At 29.6% G+C, this 17,337-nt stretch overlaps 1 protein-coding gene across 1 annotated transcript in view; it reads right to left on the reverse strand.

Moving 5' to 3' along the window:
* The window catches only part of LOC143230147 (cytoplasmic dynein 2 heavy chain 1-like), a 291,177-nt gene that overhangs the window by 198,872 nt on the left and 74,968 nt on the right, over positions 1 to 17,337 (reverse strand). The window contains 5 exon segments of the mRNA XM_076463222.1: positions 468 to 590; positions 1,293 to 1,523; positions 5,023 to 5,155; positions 10,407 to 10,630; positions 11,943 to 12,101. Of these exon segments, the coding sequence (XP_076319337.1) occupies positions 468 to 590; positions 1,293 to 1,523; positions 5,023 to 5,155; positions 10,407 to 10,630; positions 11,943 to 12,101 (870 nt within the window).

Here is a 17,337-nt window from a genome sequence, read left to right on the forward strand (position 1 = left end):
ATTTTGTTACCTAATGTTTTTATGTCAACATATGTAAACTAACTAATACTAGTTGAAACTGTACAGATTTTGTTACCTGATGTTTTTATGTCAACATATGTAAACTATACTAATACTAGTTGAAACTGTAGAGATTTTGTTACCTAATGTTTTTATGTCAACATATGTAAACTATACTGATACTACTTGAAACTGTACAGATTTTGTTACCTAATGTTTTTATGTCAATATATGTAAACTATACTAATACTACTTGACACTGTACAGATTTTGTTACCTAACGTTTTCATGTCAACATATGAAAGACTATACTAATACTGTTTGAACCTGTAGTTCTTGGTTTTAAAACATTCTTGACCAGTGAAGAAAACAATGAAGGATAAAGACCTCATGGTCTTTGTGAATATTCTGAGTAATACAAAATAGAAAACATCCTGTTCTAAAGTATTAATTCAAGAATTCTTAACCTGTGAAGGAAACAATGATGGGTTGAGACCACCTGGCCCATGTGAACGACTTAATTGTAAGCACTGCTTCAAAAGGGTTTTTAATGTGTTTTTCATTTCTTTGGCTAACTCTCCCAACCATACCTATTATGTAAAAGAAGTGGATTTTAAATTTTAAAATATTCATAGTTATTGAACATAAAGTCAAATTAACAACACATTAATGACGACCTTTTAATAAACATTAGTTTAACATTATTAAAATTCTAACATTCCTAATAGTTTGAAATAATGTTTTACAACAACAGTTAACACTAATGAATTTGAACTCTTTCTCTTTACCTTAATGATACTTATAACTGAACCTTTTAAAGGCTATTATTAACTCTTTACCTTCAGTATATTTCTAACTAATACATACAATTTCTTATTATGCATCTTTTTCTAAAATGTATAACTACTTTTCACTTTTATACCACAAATAAAACATATTGAAAACAAATCTAACAGAACTGTTTATTTCATTACTTTTGAAATGTGTCTCTTTGATACATGTTCAATAGAAATAGATAATTAATAAACTTTAGATATTCATTAAAATAAATGAATATTTAGTTTCATTATGTAGGTATCAAGATAAGTAATGTCTTTGAACAAAATGAGATAAAAACATTCTAAGTGAACTCTAACTTTATTAATTAGCTACACTGTACTTGAATGTTGCACGTTTTACAATTTTTTTTATAAGTACACTTAGCTGACACCATCAAGATGGTGTATATATTTTCAGGTATTGCAGTTAACATGTAATTTTCAAAGTATATGTAATAGCCACATGATACTAGCCTCTACTTGAGGTGAAATTTTGACTTTATTTTCCAGACTGACAACTTCCCCCTCCAGGGACCTCATGGCTGTAATACAGGTTTCTACATCATCAAAGTCTACCTGGTATATGCCACCAAAAAGTTTCTTCAAGTGAGCCTGTATAATATTTGGTCTTGTGGCCTGACCTAGAATCTCCAGCAGATCTTCATCGCCCAAAAAGTAAAACCGTGGAAACAGAGAACGTTTCATCTAACACACAAAGAAACACCTCAGTTTATGACTTTTTTTTTTATTCCACAGATGACTAAAGACCAACAATAAAGTAGTTAAACAGAACGTTCCAATTTCACATTAACAAATAAGTTAATAAAATTCTTGATTTTAACTTCAGATTACATAAGTAGGAATCAAATGAAACTACACAATAAATCAATATGTAAATGAATCATCTAAAATTATAAATGCATATTTCAGGTGAAACCAGAATAAAAATCAATACATATATCCAACATTTATGGTTACAAATGTAGATTGCAAGTTAAACCACAAGATAAATCTAAATATACATATATCCATCATTTAGGGTTACAAGTGAAAGTTTCAAGTGAAAGCAAAAGAAAAATCAAGATATACACATATCCATCATTTAGGGTTACATATGCAAAATGTCCTAATCTCAGTTGTACAACATCACATAAAAACGTCCTAATCTCAGTTATAAAACATCACACAAAAACGTCTTAATCTCAGTTGTAAAACATCACATTAAACGTACTAATCTCAGTTGTAAAACATCACATTAAACGTTCTAATCTCAGTTGTAAAACATCACATAAAAACATCCTGATCTCAGTTGTAAAACATCACATAAAAACATCCTGATCTCAGTTATAAAACATCACATAAAAACATCCTGATCTCAGTTGTAAAACATCACATAAAAACATCCTAATCTCAGTTGTAAAACATCACATAAAACATCCTGATCTCAGTTGTAAAACATCACATAAAACATCCTGATCTCAGTTGTAAAACATCACATAAAACATCCTGATCTCAGTTGTAAAACATCACATAAAAACATCCTGATCTCAGTTGTAAAACATCACATAAAAACATCCTAATCTCAGTTATAAAACATCACATAAAAATATCCTAATCTCAGTTGTAAAACATCACATAAAAACATCCTAATCTTAGTTGTAAAACATCACATAAAACATCCTGATCTCAGTTGTAAAACATCACATAAAATGTCCTAATCTCAGTTGTAAAACATCACATAAAAACATCCTAATCTCAGTTGTAAAACATCACATAAAACATCCTAATCTCAGTTGTAAAACATCACATAAAACATCCTGATCTCAGTTGTAAAACATCACATAAAACATCCTGATCTCAGTTGTAAAACATCACATAAAACATCCTGATCTCAGTTGTAAAACATCACATAAAACATCCTGATCTCAGTTGTAAAACATCACATAAAACATCCTAATCTCAGTTATAAAACATCACATAAAACATCCTAATCTCAGTTATAAAACATCACATAAAATATCCTAATCTCAGTTGTAAAACATCACATAAAACATCCTAATCTCACTTGTAAAACATCACATAAAAACATCCTAATCTTAGTTGTAAAACATCACATAAAACATCCTGATCTCAGTTGTAAAACATCACATAAAATGTCCTAATCTCAGTTGTAAAACATCACATAAAAACATCCTAATCTCAGTTGTAAAACATCACATAAAAACATCCTAATCTCACTTGTAAAACATCACATAAAAACATCCTAATCTCAGTTGTAAAACATCACATGAAAACATCCTAATCTCAGTTGTAAAACATCACATAAAAACATCCTAATCTTAGTTGTAAAACATCACATAAAACATCCTGATCTCAGTTGTAAAACATCACACAAAATGTCCTAATCTCAGTTGTAAAACATCACATAAAAACATCCTAATCTCACTTGTAAAACATCACATAAAAACATCCTAATCTCACTTGTAAAACATCACATAAAAACATCCTAATCTCAGTTGTAAAACAACACATAAAAACATCCTAATCTCAGTTGTAAAACATCACATAAAAACATCCTAATCTTAGTTGTAAAACATCACATAAAACATCCTGATCTCAGTTGTAAAACATCACATAAAATGTCCTAATCTCAGTTGTAAAACATCACATAAAAACATCCTAATCTCACTTGTAAAACATCACATAAAAACATCCTAATCTCACTTGTAAAACATCACATAAAAACATCCTAATCTCAGTTGTAAAACAACACATAAAAACATCCTAATCTCAGTTGTAAAACATCACATAAAAACATCCTAATCTCAGTTGTAAAACATCACATGAAAACATCCTAATCTCAGTTGTAAAACATCACATAAAAACATCCTAATCTTAGTTGTAAAACATCACATAAAACATCCTGATCTCAGTTGTAAAACATCACACAAAATGTCCTAATCTCAGTTGTAAAACATCACATAAAACATCCTAATCTCACTTGTAAAACATCACATAAAAACATCCTAATCTCACTTGTAAAACATCACATAAAAACATCCTAATCTCAGTTGTAAAACAACACATAAAAACATCCTAATCTCAGTTGTAAAACATCACATAAAAACATCCTAATCTTAGTTGTAAAACATCACATAAAACATCCTGATCTCAGTTGTAAAACATCACATAAAATGTCCTAATCTCAGTTGTAAAACATCACATAAAAACATCCTAATCTCACTTGTAAAACATCACATAAAAACATCCTAATCTCACTTGTAAAACATCACATAAAAACATCCTAATCTCAGTTGTAAAACAACACATAAAAACATCCTAATCTCAGTTGTAAAACATCACATAAAAACATCCTAATCTCAGTTGTAAAACATCACATAAAAACATCCTAATCTCAGTTGTAACATCACATAAAAACATCCTAATCTCAACTGTAAAACATCACATAAAATACCTTACATTCACTGTACTTATTTAATACATAGATGCAACCATCATGAGCCTGATCTGAGTTCTTGTTCTAACAATTAGATAAATGAATCTTAACACTTACAGTTAACTACAGAGAACCACTCTTAGATCATTATATACTTTAGCAAAAGAAGAAACCCAAGTGATTAAAATAACTTTTCATGTTTGCCTTATGGAAAGTTACTACCGTGTTTCTCCGATAATAAGACCTACCCATAAAATAAGACCTAGTGTGATTTTTGGGGATAGTTTTAATATAAGCCCTACCCTTAATATAAGCCCTAGTTAAGAGTGGCAGGAAGAGGAAAGAAATAAAAAAAAATTAATTTATTAATTAGTTTAATAGTTAGTTAATTAGTTTGTTTAAGTATTGATCAAATTGAGTTTCTGAATGTTTTTCGTAATTTCTATTTATTTAGAGGTCTTATAATTTTTACTTTGTAACTTCATTTTTTTAATATATCAAAATAAGACATCCCCCGAAAATAAGCCCTAGTGTCATATTTTGGAGTGAAAATTAATATAAGCCCTGTCTTATTTTCGGAGAAACATGGTATTAAAAGTTTAAAAAAAAAAAATCTCAATATCAAATCATTTCCTAGCGAATGGTTAGTGACTTATGGTTTCCATTCACTTCACTGTACAATTAATATAACTGTATTTATACATTCATATCTACTGAAAAAATAAAGGATATATAGCCTATTCTTACCTCCAAAAACTGATTTAAAGCTTTTTGACAACGATGTAGTTGGTCAACAAGGTTTCCCAATGTTGAGTTGAGTCCTGATATATTTGTAAACGAAATCACCCTGTCATCTCTTGTCAAGTTCTGCATAATACCCCTTGAATAATAATTAAACAAAATGCAGATTACTTCACCTAGGCAGCACGTTATCCTAGATTGAAGATTACTTCATCCAGCCAGAATGTTATCTTAGATTGAAGGTTACTTCATCTAGCCAAAACAATTTCTTAGACTGAAGGTTACTTCATCTAGCCAGAACGTTATCTTAGATTGAAGGTTACTTCATCTAGTGTGTATAAAAGAGAGGTACAGTGTGTTGATATTTTAGTGTGTATAAAAGACAGTTACAGTGTGTTGATATTTTGGTGTGTATAAAAGACAGGTACAGTGTGTTGATATTTTAGTGTGTATAAAAACAAGGTACAGTGTGTTAATATTTTAGTGTATATAAAAGAAAGGTACAGTATTTTTGTATCCAGGTGTGTATAAAAGACAGGTACAGTATTTTTTGTATCCAGGTGTATATAAAAGACAGGTACAGTATTTTTTGTATCCAAGTGTGTATAAAAGACAGGTACAGTACTTTTGTATCTAAGTGTGTATATAAAAGACAGGTACGGTATTTTTTGTATCCAGGTGTATATAAAAGACAGGTACAGTATTTTTTGTATCCAGGTGTATATAAAAGACAGGTACAGTATTTTTTGTATCTTAGTGTGTATAAAAGACAGGTACAGTATTTTTTGTATCAAAGTGTGTATAAAGGACAGGTACAGTATTTTTTGTATCCAGGTGTGTATAAAAGACAGGTACAGTATTTTTTGTATCCAGGTGTGTATAAAAGACAGGTACAGTATTTTTTGTATCCAGGTGTGTATAAAAGACATGCAGTATTTTTTGTATCCAGGTGTGTATAAAAGACATGCAGTATTTTTTGTATCCAGGTGTATATAAAAGACAGGTACAGTATTTTTTTAATCTAAGTGTGTATATAAAAGACAGGTACAGTATTTTTTGAATCTAAGTGTGTATATAAAAGACAGGTACAGTATTTTTTGTATCTAAGTGTGTATATAAAAGACAGGTACAGTATTTTTTGAATCTAAGTGTGTATATAAAAGACAGGTACAGTATTTTTTGTATCTAAGTGTGTATATAAAGGACAGGTACAGTATTTTTTGTATCCAAGTGTATATAAAAGAAAGGTACAGTATTTTTGTATCCAGGTGTGTATAAAAGACAGGTACAGTATTTTTTGTATCCAGGTGTGTATAAAAGACAGGTACAGTATTTTTTGTATCCAAGTGTGTATAAAAGACAGGTACAGTATTTTTGTATCTAAGTGTGTATATAAAAGACAGGTACGGTATTTTTTGTATCCAGGTGTATATAAAAGACAGGTACAGTATTTTTTGTATCCAGGTGTATATAAAAGACAGGTACAGTATTTTTTGTATCTTAGTGTGTATAAAAGACAGGTACAGTATTTTTTGTATCAAAGTGTGTATAAAGGACAGGTACAGTATTTTTTGTATCCAGGTGTGTATAAAAGACAGGTACAGTATTTTTTGTATCCAGGTGTGTATAAAAGACAGGTACAGTATTTTTTGTATCCAGGTGTATATAAAGACATACAGTATTTTTGTATCCAGGTGTGTATAAAAGACATGCAGTATTTTTTGTATCCAGGTGTATATAAAAGACAGGTACAGTATTTTTTTCTAAGTGTGTATATAAAGACAGGTACAGTATTTTTTGAATCTAAGTGTGTATATAAAGACAGGTACAGTATTTTTTGTATCTAAGTGTGTATATAAAAGACAGGTACAGTATTTTTTGAATCTAAGTGTGTATATAAAAGACAGGTACAGTATTTTTTGTATCTAAGTGTGTATATAAAGGACAGGTACAGTATTTTTTGTATCCAAGTGTGTATAAAAGACAGGTACAGTATTTTTTGTATCTAAGTGTATATAAAAGACAGGTACAGTATTTTTTGTATCCAGGTCTATATAAAAGACAGGTACAGTATTTTTTGAATCTAAGTGTGTATATAAAAGACAGGTACAGTATTTTTTTGTATCTAAGTGTGTATATAAAAGACAGGTACAGTATTTTTTGTATCCAGGTCTATATAAAAGACAGGTACAGTATTTTTTGTATCCAGGTCTATATAAAAGACAGGTACAGTATTTTTTGTATCTAAGTGTGTATATAAAGGACAGGTACAGTATTTTTTGTATCCAAGTGTGTATAAAAGACAGGTACAGTATTTTTTGTATCTAAGTGTATATAAAAGACAGGTACAGTATTTTTTGTATCCAGGTCTATATAAAAGACAGGTACAGTATTTTTTGTATCTAAGTGTGTATATAAAAGACAGGTACAGTATTTTTTGTATCCAGGTCTATATAAAAGACAGGTACAGTATTTTTTGTATCTAAGTGTGTATATAAAGGACAGGTACAGTATTTTTTGTATCTAAGTGTGTATAAAAGACAGGTACAGTATTTTTTGTATCTAAGTGTGTATAAAAGACAGGTACAGTATTTTTTGTATCTAAGTGTGTATATAAAGGACAGGTACAGTATTTTTTGTATCTCAGTGTGTATATAAAGGACAGGTACAGTATTTTTTGTATCTAAGTGTGTATAAAAGACAGGTACAGTATTTTTTGTATCTAAGTGTGGATATAAAAGATAGGTACAGTATTTTTTGTATCTAAGTGTGTATATAAAGGACAGGTACAGTATTTTTTGTATCTCAGTGTGTATAAAAGACAGGTACAGTATTTTTTGTATCTAAGTGTGTATAAAGGACAGGTACAGTATTTTTTGTATCTAAGTGTGTATAAAGGGCAGGTACAGTATTTTTTGTATCTAAGTGTGTATAAAGGACAGGTACAGTATTTTTTTGTATCTAAGTGTGTATATAAAGACAGGTACAGTATTTTTTGTATCTAAGTGTGTATAAAAGACAGGTACAGTATTTTTTATATCTAAGTGTGTATAAAGGACAGGTACAGTATTTTTTGTATCCAGGTGTATATAAAAGACAGGTACAGTATTTTTTGTATCTAAGTGTGTATATAAAAGACAGGTACAGTATTTTTTGTATCTAAGTGTGTATAAAGGACCGGTACAGTATTTTTTGTATCTAAGTGTGTATAAAAGACAGGTACAATATTTTTTATATCTAAGTGTGTATATAAAAGACAGGTACAGTATTTTTTGTATCTAAGTGTGTATATAAAGGACAGGTACAGTATTTTTTGTATCCAGATGTATATAAAAGACAGGTACAGTATTTTTTGTATCCAGATGTATATAAAAGACAGGTACAGTATTTTTTGTATCTAAGTGTGTATATAAAAGACAGGTACAGTATTTTTTGTATCTAAGTGTGTATAAAGGACAGATACAGTATTTTTTGTATCTAAGTGTGTATATAAAAGACAGGTACAGTATTTTTTGTATCTAAGTGTGTATAAAGGACCGGTACAGTATTTTTTGTATCTAAGTGTGTATAAAGGACAGATACAGTATTTTTTGTATCTAAGTGTGTATATAAAAGACAGGTACAGTATTTTTTGTATCTAAGTGTGTATAAAAGACAAATACAGTATTTTTTGTATCTAAGTGTGTATAAAGGACAGGTACAGTATTTTTTGTATCTAAGTGTGTATAAAGGACAGATACAGTATTTTTTGTATCTAAGTGTGTATAAAGGACAGATACAGTATTTTTTGTATCTAAGTGTGTATAAAAGACAGATACAGTATTTTTTGTATCTAAGTGTGTATAAAAGACAGGTACAGTATTTTTTGTATCTAAGTGTGTATAAAAGACAGGTACAGTATTTTTTGTATCTAAGTGTGTATAAAGGACCGGTACAATATTTTTTATATCTAAGTGTGTATAAAGGACAGGTACAGTATTTTTTGTATCCAGGTGTATATAAAAGACAGGTACAGTATTTTTTGTATCTAAGTGTGTATATAAAAGACAGGTACAGTATTTTTTGTATCTAAGTGTGTATAAAGGACCGGTACAGTATTTTTTGTATCTAAGTGTGTATAAAGGACAGGTACAGTATTTTTTGTATCCAGGTGTATATAAAAGACAGGTACAGTATTTTTTGTATCTAAGTGTGTATATAAAAAACAGGTACAGTATTTTTTGTATCTAAGTGTGTATAAAGGACCGTTACAGTATTTTTTTGTATCTAAGTGTGTATAAAAGACAAATACAGTATTTTTTGTATCTAAGTGTGTATAAAGGACCGGTACAGTATTTTTTGTATCTAAGTGTGTATAAAGGACCGGTACAGTATTTTTTGTATCTAAGTGTGTATAAAGGACAGGTACAATATTTTTTGTATCTAAGTGTGTATAAAAGACAGGTACAGTATTTTTTTGTATCTAAGTGTATATAAGGACAGGTACAGTATTTTTTTGTATCTAAGTGTATATAAAAGACAGGTACAGTATTTTTTGTATCTAAGTGTATATAAAAAGACAGGTACAGTATTTTTTGTATCTAAGTGTGTATAAAGGACAGGTACAGTATTTTTTGTATCTAAGTGTATATAAAAGACAGGTACAGTATTTTTTGTATCTAAGTGTATATAAAAGACAGGTACAGTATTTTTTGTATCTAAGTGTGTATAAAAGACAGGTACAGTATTTTTTGTATCTAAGTGTGTATAAAAGACAGGTACAGTATTTTTTGTATCTAAGTGTGTATAAAAGACAGGTACAGTATTTTTTGTATCTAAGTGTGTATAAAAGACAGGTACAGTATTTTTTGTATCTAAGTGTATATAAAAGACAGGTACAGTATTTTTTGTATCTAAGTGTGTATATAAAAGACAGGTACAGTATTTTTTGTATCTAAGTGTGTATAAAGGACCGGTACAGTATTTTTTGTATCTAAGTGTATATAAAAGACAGGTACAGTATTTTTTGTATCTAAGTGTGTACAAAAGACAGGTACAGTATTTTTTGTATCTAAGTGTGTATAAAAAATACAAAAATATGAATAATTAAATAGTTAAACAATCTTTTGTATATTATTAGATGCATATAATAATTATTTTTTAGTTTTCTTCATCAGAATAGGTGAAAACAGACATTATGAAGGGAGAGATTTTAACACAATTGTAAATTACTACAATACAGTGGAGTAAAAATTAATTTAATTTAAAATGTAAACTACAAGGAGTTGACCAACACATTACCTAAAGTAGACCAACACATTACCTGAAGTAAACCAACACATTACCTAAAGTAAACCAACACATTACCTAAAGTAAACCAACATATTACCTAAAGTAAACCAACATATTACCTAAAGTCGTTACTAACAGCCTGAAAGCGAGATTCTTCAGATGGCAGTGCACCTCGGCTAAAAATTGGTTCCAAGTAGACCCACTTTCTCTGTATTAAATTAAGCTGTTGTAGACAGATATCTAAAGTAGACAGGCGTGTTTCCCAAATAGAAGTTCTGTCTGCAAAGTTCTTATAATATGGAGAATCTTTGAGGGACTGGATCAAACACTGGTTATCACCAACCTATTTTCAATTAAAATATTTCATATATTGTGCACATAACCATTGCAACTTTCACCAAACTAAAGTCCTACAAATGATGTTCTTGTAAACAACAAATCTGTAAAGTAGTCATTAAGTAATGTATAACAACAACTTGTTTGGTAGGTCATTATTTAGTCTGTAAAATACTGTAGCTTGGAAAACCATAATTATACATATGTATCAATACAGGTCAACCTTCCATCAACCTCAAGGTAAAGTTGGCTGTATAGGAATTGAGCCTAATAAACTGTAATGTTGAAGGATGTCTTCATTATACCATCAATAACATAGAGTTTTAGAGTTTATACCACAAAGGCGATGCAAGATCAACAATAACTTACTGTATAATCAGCATGTTTACAATAATTAAGACAACTGACTTCATGAAACTTTGTGTTCAAGGTATATAACTGGACTACTGGGTTACTACATGTTCTTGCAGTGATAGTGTCAAGTCAACATTTGTTAGCCACAAAACACTATTCAACAGGATGTATATGTATTCCATGTATTTTGCAGTTATCAAGTATCAAGCCAGTATCAGTTAGCTATAATGTATAATCCATAATCTCATCTTTAACACTTTACTAACACAAATATAAACATTACAGTTTTACCAACATGAATGTAATCTCATATTTACTAACATAATCTCATCTTTGACACTTTACTAACACAAATATAAACATTACAGTTTTACCAACATGAATGTAATCTCATATTTACTAACATAATCTCATCTTTAACACTTTACTAACACAAATATAAACATTACAGTTTTACCAACAGGAATGTAATCTCATATTTACTAACATAATCTCATCTTTACCCTATTATTAGCATGAATATAATATTTACCACTTTACTAACACACATAACCTCATATTTACGGTTTTACTAACTATAACCTCATATTTACCATCTTACTAAAACAAATATAATATCATATCTACCACTTTATTAACATCTTCACCACTTTACTGAATATAACCTATTCTTTACCATTTTATTAACATAAATATAACCTCTACTTTACCATTTTTTAACATAAATACAACCTTATACTTGCAGATCATATTAACATGAATATAACCTCTACTTTACCATCATATTAACATGACAATAACCTCATACTTACCATCATATTAACATGAACATAACCTCTACTTTACCATCATATTAACATGAATATAACCTCATATTTACCATCAGTAATTTGCATGTCACCTCTTCTTTATTGTATTCTTATTATAGTGCACACTTTTTTTTTTATTAGCATAAATTCTGATACCTTATTTAGTACATCCCTCCAGTCTTTTATCAGCATAACTTTGTTTCCATGAGTATCTTCATGCTCAGTCAAAGAAAATCTTTCTCTGGCTCCCCAGAGATCCAGCTCATTCAAAGCCTCTCTAATAGTTACCTCCCCTTGGGCTCTGCTGTTTAATTCCTTCATTATTCAGACAACAAACAACATTTAAGCTACTTAAATGTTACAAAAGCTTAAAGGTAAGATGTATCAATATACATTAATATGCTTTCAGTATCACCTCTATAGCTAAATCTTCAAAAACGAAAAACATCAAGTTAATAACTAAATGAAAAGTATGCAGCACTTCCACATACAAGTGGTGTAAGTTATACACAACAGCACTTTTTAAACATACCACTTCTCATGGAGTACTTACTACCATTTTAACAATTGTTTTAAAACAGCCTTCAGCAAGAGAATTATTTATAACTTGGGTTCTACATTAAGACAGTCTGTTCTTCATCAGATGTTGTAAGAATAATGTATTTTATAGGCCTTCACTTCTCAACAGAACATAACAATGAGATTCATGATGCAATATAAATAATAAAGCTTTTAGAATAATGTATTCTATGAGCCTTCACTTCTTAACAGAACATTACAATGGCATTGATGATGCAGTATTTATAATAAAGCTTTTAGAATAATGTATTCTATGGGCCTTCACTTCTCAACAGAACATAACAATCGCATTCATGATGCAGTATTTATAATAAAGCTTTTAGAATAATGTATTCTATGAGCCTTCACTTCTTAACAGAACATTACAATGGCATTGATGATGCAGTATTTATAATAAAGCTTTTAGAATAATGTATTCTATGAGCCTTCACTTATCAACAGAACATTACAATGGCATTGATGATGCAGTATTTATAATAAAGCTTTTAGAATAATGTATTCTATGGGCCTTCACTTCTCAACAGAACATAACAATGGCATTCATGATGCAGTATTTACAATAAAGCTTTTAGAATAATGTATTCTATGAGCCTTCACTTCTTAACAGAACATTACAATGGCATTGATGATGCAGTATTTATAATAAAGCTTTTAGAATAATGTATTCTATGGGCCTTCACTTCTCAACAGAACATAACAATGGCATTCATGATGCAGTATTTATAATAAAGCTTTTAGAATAATGTATTCTATGAGCCTTCACTTCTTAACAGAACATTACAATGGCATTGATGATGCAGTATTTATAATAAAGCTTTTAGAATAATGTATTCAATGAGCCTTCACTTATCAACAGAACATTACAATGGCATTGATGATGCAGTATTTATAATAAAGCTTTAAGAATAATGTATTCTATGGGCCTTCACTTCTTAACAGAACATAACAATGGCATTCATGATGCAGTATTTATAATAAAGCTTTTAGAATAATCTATTCTATGGGCCTTCACTTCTCAACAGAACATAACAATGGCATTCATGATGCAGTATTTATAATAAAGCTTTTAGAATAATGTATTCTATGAGCCTTCACTTCTTAACAGAACATTACAATGGCATTGATGATGCAGTATTTATAATAAAGCTTTTACAATAATGTATTCTATGGGCCTTCACTTCTCAACAGAACATAACAATGGCATTCATGATGCAGTATTTATAATAAAGCTTTTAGAATAATGTATTCTATGAGCCTTCACTTCTCAACAGAACATTACAATGGTATTGATGATGCAGTATTTATAATAAAGCTTTTAGAATAATGTATTCTATGAGCCTTCACTTCTTAACAGAACATTACAATGGCATTGATGATGCAGTATTTATAATAAAGCTTTTAGAATAATGTATTCTATGGGCCTTCACTTCTCAACAGAACATAACAATGACATTTATGATGCAGTATTTATAATAAAGCTTTTAGAATAATGTATTCTATGGGCCTTCACTTCTCAACAGAACATTACAATGGCATTGATGATGCAGTATTTATAATAAAGCTTTTAGAATAATGTATTCTATGGGCCTTCACTTCTCAACAGAACATAACAATGGCATTCATGATGCAGTATTTATAATAAAACTTTTAGAATAATGTATTCTACGAGCCTTCACTTCTCAACAGAACATAACAATGGCATTTATGATGCAGTATTTATAATAAAGCTTTTAGAATAATGTATTCTATGGGCCTTCACTTCTTAACAGAACAGAACAATGGCATTCATGATGCAGTATTTATAATAAAGCTTTTAGAATAATGTATTCTATGAGCCTTCACTTCTCAACAGAACATAACAATGGCATTCATGATGCAGTATTTATAATAAAGCTTTTAGAATAATGTATTCTATGAGTCTTCACTTCTCAACAGAACATAACAATGGCATTTATGATGCAGTATTTATAATAAAGCTTTTAGAATAATGTATTCTATGGGCCTTCACTTCTCAACAGAACATAACAATGGCATTCATGATGCAGTATTTATAATAAAGCTTTTAGAATAATGTATTCTATGAGCCTTCACTTCTCAACAGAACATAATAATGGCATTCATGATGCAGTATTTATAATAAAGCTTTTCGAACAATGTATTCTATGAGCCTTCACTTCTCAACAGAACATAACAATGGCATTCATGATGCAGTATTTATAATAAAGCTTTTAGAATAATGTATTCTATGGGCCTTCACTTCTCAACAGAACATAACAATGGCATTCATGATGCAGTATTTATAATAAAGCTTTTAGAATAATGTATTCTATGAGCCTTCACTTCTCAACAGAACATAACAATGGCTTTTATGATGCAGTATTTATAATAAAGCTTTTAGAATAATGTATTCTATGAGCCTTCACTTCTCAACAGAACATAACAATGGCATTTATGATGCAGTATTTATAATAAAGCTTTTAGAATAATGTATTCTATGGGCCTTCACTTCTCAACAGAACATAACAATGGCATTCATGATGCAGTATTTATAATAAAGCTTTTAGAATAATGTATTCTATGAGCCTTCACTTCTTAACAGAACATTACAATGGCATTGATGATGCAGTATTTATAATAAAGCTTTTAGAATAATGTATTCTATGAGCCTTCACTTCTTAACAGAACATTACAATGGCATTGATGATGCAGTATTTATAATAAAGCTTTCAGAATAATGTATTCTATGGGCCTTCACTTCTCAACAGAACATAACAATGGCATTCATGATGCAGTATTTATAATAAAGCTTTTAGAATAATGTATTCTATGAGCCTTCACTTCTTAACAGAACATTACAATGGCATTGATGATGCAGTATTTATAATAAAGCTTTTAGAATAATGTATTCTATGAGCCTTCACTTCTCAACAGAACATTACAATGGCATTGATGATGCAGTATTTATAACAAAGCTTTTAGAATAATGTATTCTATGGGCCTTCACTTCTTAACAGAACATAACAATGGCATTCATGATGCAGTATTTATAATAAAGCTTTTAGAATAATGTATTCTATGAGCCTTCACTTCTCAACAGAACATAACAATGGCATTGATGATGCAGTATTTATAATAAAGCTTTTAGAATAATGTATTCTATGAGCCTTCACTTCTCAACAGAACATAACAATGGCATTGATGATGCAGTATTTATAATAAAGCTTTTAGAATAATGTATTCTATGGGCCTTCACTTCTCAACAGAACATAACAATGGCATTCATGATGCAGTATTTATAATAAAGCTTTTAGAATAATGTATTCTATGAGACTTCACTTCTCAACAGAACATAACAATGGCATTTATGATGCAGTATTTATAATAAAGCTTTTAGAATAATGTATTCTATGGGCCTTCACTTCTCAACAGAACATAACAATGGCATTCATGATGCAGTATTTATAATAAAGCTTTTAGAATAATGTATTCTATGGGCCTTCACTTCTCAACAGAACATAACAATGGCATTCATGATGCAGTATTTATAATAAAGCTTTTAGAATAATGTATTCTATGAGCCTTCACTTCTCAACAGAACATAACAATGGCATTTATGATGCAGTATTTATAATAAAGCTTTTAGAATAATGTATTCTATGAGCCTTCACTTCTCAACAGAACATAACAATGGCATTCATGATGCAGTATTTATAATAAAGCTTTTAGAATAATGTATTCTATGGGCCTTCACTTCTCAACAGAACATAACAATGGCATTCATGATGCAGTATTTATAATAAAGCTTTTAGAATAATGTATTCTATGGGCCTTCACTTCTCAACAGAACATAACAATGGTATTCATGATGCAGTATTTATAATAAAGCTTTCAGAATAATGTATTCTATGAGCCTTCACTTCTTAACAGAACATTACAATGGCATTGATGATGCAGTATTTATAATAAAGCTTTTAGAATAATGTATTCTATGAGCCTTCACTTCTTAACAGAACATTACAATGGCATTGATGATGCAGTATTTATAATAAAGCTTTTAGAATAATGTATTCTATGAGCCTTCACTTCTCAACAGAACATAACAATGGCATTCATGATGCAGTATTTATAATAAAGCTTTTAGAATAATGTATTCTATGAGCCTTCACTTCTCAACAGAACATAACAATGGCATTCATGATGCAGTATTTATAATAAAGCTTTTAGAATAATGTATTCTATGGGCCTTCACTTCTTAACGGAACATAACAATGGCATTCATGATGCAGTATTTATAATAAAGCTTTTAGAATAATGTATTCTATGAGCCTTCACTTCTTAACAGAACATTACAATGGCATTGATGATGCAGTATTTATAATAAAGCTTTCAGAATAATGTATTCTATGAGCCTTCACTTCTCAACAGAACATTACAATGGCATTGATGATGCAGTATTTATAATAAAGCTTTTAGAATAATGTATTCTATGAGCCTTCACTTCTTAACAGAACATAACAATGGCATTCATGATGCAGTATTTATAATAAAGCTTTTAGAATAATGTATTCTATGGGCCTTCACTTCTCAACAGAACATAACAATGGCATTCATGATGCAGTATTTATAATAAAGCTTTTAGAATAATGTATTCTATGGGCCTTCACTTCTCAACAGAACATAACAATGGCATTCATGATGTAGTATTTATAATAAAGCTTTTAGAATAATGTATTCTATGAGCCTTCACTTCTTAACAGAACATTACAATGGCATTGATGATGCAGTATTTATAATAAAGCTTTTAGAATAATGTATTCTATGGGCCTTCACTTCTCAACAGAACATAACAATGGCATTCATGATGCAGTATTTATAATAAAGCTTTTAGAATAATGTATTCTATGGGCCTTCACTTCTTAACAGAACATAACAATGGCATTCATGATGCAGTATTTATAATAAAGCTTTTAGA

Source organism: Tachypleus tridentatus, chromosome 10, assembly GCF_004210375.1.
Source record: "Tachypleus tridentatus isolate NWPU-2018 chromosome 10, ASM421037v1, whole genome shotgun sequence".
NCBI lineage: Eukaryota > Metazoa > Arthropoda > Merostomata > Xiphosura > Limulidae > Tachypleus > Tachypleus tridentatus.